The sequence below is a fragment of the Pyxicephalus adspersus genome, chromosome 1, assembly GCF_032062135.1.
Source record: "Pyxicephalus adspersus chromosome 1, UCB_Pads_2.0, whole genome shotgun sequence".
Lineage (NCBI taxonomy): Eukaryota > Metazoa > Chordata > Amphibia > Anura > Pyxicephalidae > Pyxicephalus > Pyxicephalus adspersus.
In genome coordinates, this window is record NC_092858.1 from 2,620,089 (window position 1) to 2,625,342 (window position 5,254).

Below are 5,254 nucleotides of genomic sequence, written 5' to 3' on the forward strand. Positions count from 1 at the left end.
GATATACCCCCCAACTACCCCAATATACCCCCACCTACCCCGATATACACTGATATTCACCCAACTACCCCGATATACCCCACCATACCTTCCAATACCCCACATTATCTCCAAATACCCCACCATACCTCCAAATACCCCGATATACCCCACCATACCTCCAAATACCTCAATTTACCCCACCAACATCTCCAACTACCCCAATATACCCCACCATACCTCCAAATACCCTGATATCCCCCACCATACCTCCACCTACCCTGAAATACCCCACCATACCTCCACCTACCACGATCTACCTCGATATACCCCACCATACCTTCCAATACCCCAGTATACCCCACATTATCTCCAAATACCCTAATATACCCCACCATACCTCCAAATACCCCGATATACCCCACCATACCTCCAAATACCCCGATATACCCCACCATACCTCCAAATACCTCAATATACCCCACCAACATCTCCAACTACCCCAATATACCCCACCATACCTCCAAATACCCCAATATACTCCACTAACACCTCCTAATACCCCAATATAGCCCACCAATAACTCCAACTACCCCAGTAATACTTCCAACTACCCTAACATACCTTACCAGGACCCCATCCACCTTACTACTACCTCCAGCTACCCTACCAGGACCCCAACATGCCCCACTAATACCCCATTACTACTTACAATTACCCCAACCACCCTAATAGTACCTTCATCTACACCACCATGACTCAAGCTACTTTTCTACTACCCCAGCCTGACCCCACAACCCCCCAATTACCCTAACTATCCCACTACTACCTTTAACTACCCCCGTACCACTACAGCACCATTACCCCTGAACACCTCCACCTACTCCTCTATATCCCTAGATACATTGATACCGGCATATCCCTGCATACCCCCAACTTCCTACCATACTATTCATACGACTAACTACCCCACCACAGCTCCAAATGCCCCAGACTACCGTTTTATACCCCAATATTAGCACAACATGTCCTGCATAACTCCAGGTACCCCACCATACCCTTTTAATTGTCTCCATTACCTATTATGCCCCCACCTATCCAACCATAACTCGCACTACCCCAATTACCCCACCATAACCCTCTGCTACCCCTTCATATCCTTCAACAGCCAAATACCCCTCCATTTCCTTACCTGCCAAATTAACCCCTTCCATGTTTATACTCAAATACTTCTTCATAACGGCCCCATTAACCCTTTCTTACCCCCTTCCCATCTCTGTATAAATGATCCATTTACCCCTTCCTTACCCCTGTTCCTCCATGTGAGCTGTTAGGCTGCCCTTTAACCCCTTCCTTGCCTATCCCTCTCCTTTGTCTGTCATTGATTGTCCCTATTAACTCCTTCCTCTCCTCTCTGTTCCCTTGTATAACCCCAGGCTGCCTGGACAGTGTTAACCCCTTCCTGTCCTGAGTGCCCTTAGCTACCCCTACATAACTGCCCCCCTGTCGATTAACCCTTTCCTTCCTGTATGTCAGTGAATGTGAGGAGCACAGACAGTTTTTATTTCTCTGTGTACAGTACTCGGCTGTCCTCCTATAACCCTGGATTTGAGTTTTCAGTGACCCTGGAATAATCTGTTGTCACTTGGGTGACCCCGGTACCATGTATCTTACATGTGTCACCCTGTCACACCCCGCACGCCCTCTCACACCCCCTCTGGCTGACTCTGCACATGTGTCTGCAGGAACGGGTCTGGTCATGTCTGCCCAAAGCTTCCTGCAGCCTCTCTGCTGCTTCTTAACTGTTTGTGACCCCAAAGGTGACAGAAACATCTGCTGGGCCATAAAACTGTATATTAGCGTGGCAAACTGGCGTCGGCCTGACTGCAGAAAGCCCACCGGGTGCTGCCATACTGTGTACCTATCAATATGTATTCTTACCGATCGATGATCAATACCACTACTGTACCTCCACACTGATATACCTATACCCCCCCTTCCCCCCACCCTGCAGAGACGATTAATCAATAAATCTCCAATACCTGCCCACCCAGATCAGTGATCAATACCATCCCTGTATACTGATATACCTATACCCCCCCTTCCCCCCATCCCCCAGAGACGATTAATCAATAAATCTCCAATACCTGCCCACCCAGATCAATACTACCCCTGTACACTGATATACCTCCACCCCCCACCCTGCAGAGACGATTAATCAATAAATCTCCAATACCTGCCCACCTAGATCAGTGATCAATACCAACCCTGTACACTGATATACCTCCACCCCCCACCCTGCAGAGACTATCAATCAATAAATCTCCAATACCTGCCCACCCAGATCACTGATCAATACCAACCCTGTATACTGATATACCTATACCCCCCCTTCCCCCCACCCTCCAGAGACTATCAATCAATAAATCTCCAATACATGCCCACCCAGATCAATACTACCCCTGTACACTGATATACCTCCACCCCCCACCCTGCAGAGACTATCAATCAATAAATCTCCAATACATGCCCACCCAGATCACTGATCAATACCAACCCTGTATACTGATATACCTATACCCCCCCTTCCCCCCATCCCCCAGAGACGATTAATCAATAAATCTCCAATACATGCCCACCCAGATCAGTGATCAATACCATCCCTGTATACTGATATACCTATACCCCCCCTTCCCCCCACCATCCAGAGACTATCAATCAATAAACCTCCAATACCTGCCCACCCAGATCACTGATCAATACTACCCCTGTACACTGATATACCTATACCCCCCCTTCCCCCCACCCTGCAGGAACGAATAATCAATAAACCTCCAATACCCTCCCACCCAGATCACTGATCAATATACGGTACCTCTTCTACCAATCAGTACATCAGTTCCCCTTCTTTATCTGCACATCTGGATCTACCTATCAATATATCAATACCCCCCCCCCATACCTCCCACCAAGGTCGATTGATCAATATCTTAATGCCACCCCTAGACTCACCTATCTAAATCTTCTATACCCGCCCACTCACATATACCCAATCATTGTATGAATACCCCTCTATAATACCCCCCCTATAATACCACACCCACATATACCCCACGTATCCTCATCATCTCACATCTACCAATCAATATATTATTACCCCTCTTATAACCCACATCTACAAATCAATATACGAATCGTCTTCTATAACCACCCATTATTACCTCCTCTGAGCCCAAATAAAGAATGTTGGTGTATTGATTATCTTACATTAAAGTTGGGGTTGTATTTTACGATTAATGCCCCCCTGGTTTTTCCTGTAACTTACTGTAATATTTTTGCCCCCTGCAGGTCGCTCTATGCCGCCTCCCATTGGATCCAATAACCTAGGCACTGGACGCCGGCCCTTCTCCCACCAATGGCATTTCACCCTTACCATCTGCAGAGATGACAGCTAGTGATCTACGGGGTCGTCCCTTCTACTGCCGAGAATGGGTCATCCAGAGGCTTCAGCACTGTCTGGAGGGGTTGGGTGGAGCGCGGGCCCCTGGTATCCTGATCACAGGGGCCCCCGGTGCAGGAAAAACGGCTTTGTGTACAGAGATCCTCTGGCCGTCCTCACAAGCAGGAAGAAACTCGCACCTTGGCTCTCGTGTCCTGGCACACCATTTCTGTCAGGCGCACGAGCACGCCAGTCTGGACCCCCAGAATTTCATACACAGCCTGGCACGACAACTGCGCCGCAGTCCACTCATCAGGGGTTATCGGGCAGAGGGCGACACCGACCACTGTAAGGGCGATCTGAATGAGTTATTCAAAAGGTAAGGGAGCAGTGGCCCCACCCCTGAGGATCTCTAGAATATATCTTCTGTTTGTATTTATTACAACATATTACGCAGCTGACTTTGTGTCCCCAACTTTCTGTTACTTAATACATATAGACTGTGTGTGGCCCCCAAAAATTGGGTTATGAATCTGCATTTGCACATTATTTGCCCCTACCCACCCTGATTGAATTATTCTAAAGGGTTAGGAAGTAATGGCACCACCCCTGAGGTGGTTGTAGACTTTGTGTCCCCATCTATCTGTTGCTTTTTTACATATAGACTGTGTGGCCCCCAAAGATTCTGTTGTAAATCTGCTCTTTGCACAATATTTGCCCCCACCCACCCTAATTGAGCTATTCAAAAGGAAAAAATTGCCCCACCCTTGAGGATCTCTAGAATATGTCTTGTTTGTAGACTTTGTGTCCCCACCTATCTGCTGCTTGTTACATATAGACTGTGTGGCCCCCAAAGATTATTATTATTATGCTTGTGAATCTGTATTTTGCATATTATTTCCCCCCACCCACTCTGACCAAGCTATTCTAAAGGGTAAGGAAAAAATTGCCCCACCCTTGAGGATCTCTAGAATATGTCTTGTTTGTAGACTTTGTGTCCCCACCTATCTGTTGCTTGTTACATATAGACTGTGTGGCCCCTGAAGATTCTGTTGTAAATCTGCTCTTTGCATAATATTTGTTCCCACCCACCCTAATTGAGCTATTCAAAAAGGAAATGAAATATTGGCCCCACCCCTGAGGATCTCTAGAATATATTTCTTGTTTGTAGACTTTGTGTCCCCACCTATCTGTTGCTTGTTACATATAGACTGTGTGGCCCCAAATAATCTGTGGTGAATTTCTATTTGTACAATATTTGCTCCCACCACTTCTAGATTCTGTAGCTGTGTGGCTCCTGTGGGTGTGCAGTATATTTGTTGTGGATTAGGGTTAGTAGTACATCTACAAAACTTATGGGAGAGAGATAAATCGTGTGACATGCGGTAAAATCTTCAGAATGTCGTGTATCTGATACCTATGATCCCCCCACCCCAGATAAGTGGTGTATCGTATTTCCTTAGCCCCACCCCTGAGGAACTGTTGTTGGGTAAATCATAGCAAGACCTAAAAGCAGAAATATATTTCCAAATACCAAACCTTAAATGTAGTGACTACAATAATAATATTATTAAATACCTTTATTTTCACCCGGTGATCATTTCCTGTCTGAGGGTGACAACGTTTATTCACCCTTCTCTATCTGTGGAGGAGGAGCATTGCCCTCCCCCCCCGCCTTCAGAACAAGAAGGCTGTGAGGACTACAGAGCATCACCTCTTCCTCATAGTCTGGGGGAAGTATTCTGAGAATTTGACAGGCAGAGACACAGGAAGTGTCAGCTCTTTGGAGTTTTGGCAGGATCATCAAATATTGGGGGAGGTATAACAAAACACTTT

The 5,254-nt window shown here is 46.6% G+C and overlaps 1 protein-coding gene across 1 annotated transcript in view; it reads left to right on the forward strand.

Moving 5' to 3' along the window:
- The window catches only part of LOC140323433 (uncharacterized), a 54,635-nt gene that overhangs the window by 41,565 nt on the left and 7,816 nt on the right, over positions 1-5,254 (forward strand). The window contains exon 2 of the mRNA XM_072400475.1: positions 3,328-3,798. Coding sequence (XP_072256576.1) covers positions 3,424-3,798 — 375 coding nt within the window. The 5' untranslated portion in view covers positions 3,328-3,423. The remainder of the gene's footprint in view (positions 1-3,327; positions 3,799-5,254) is intronic.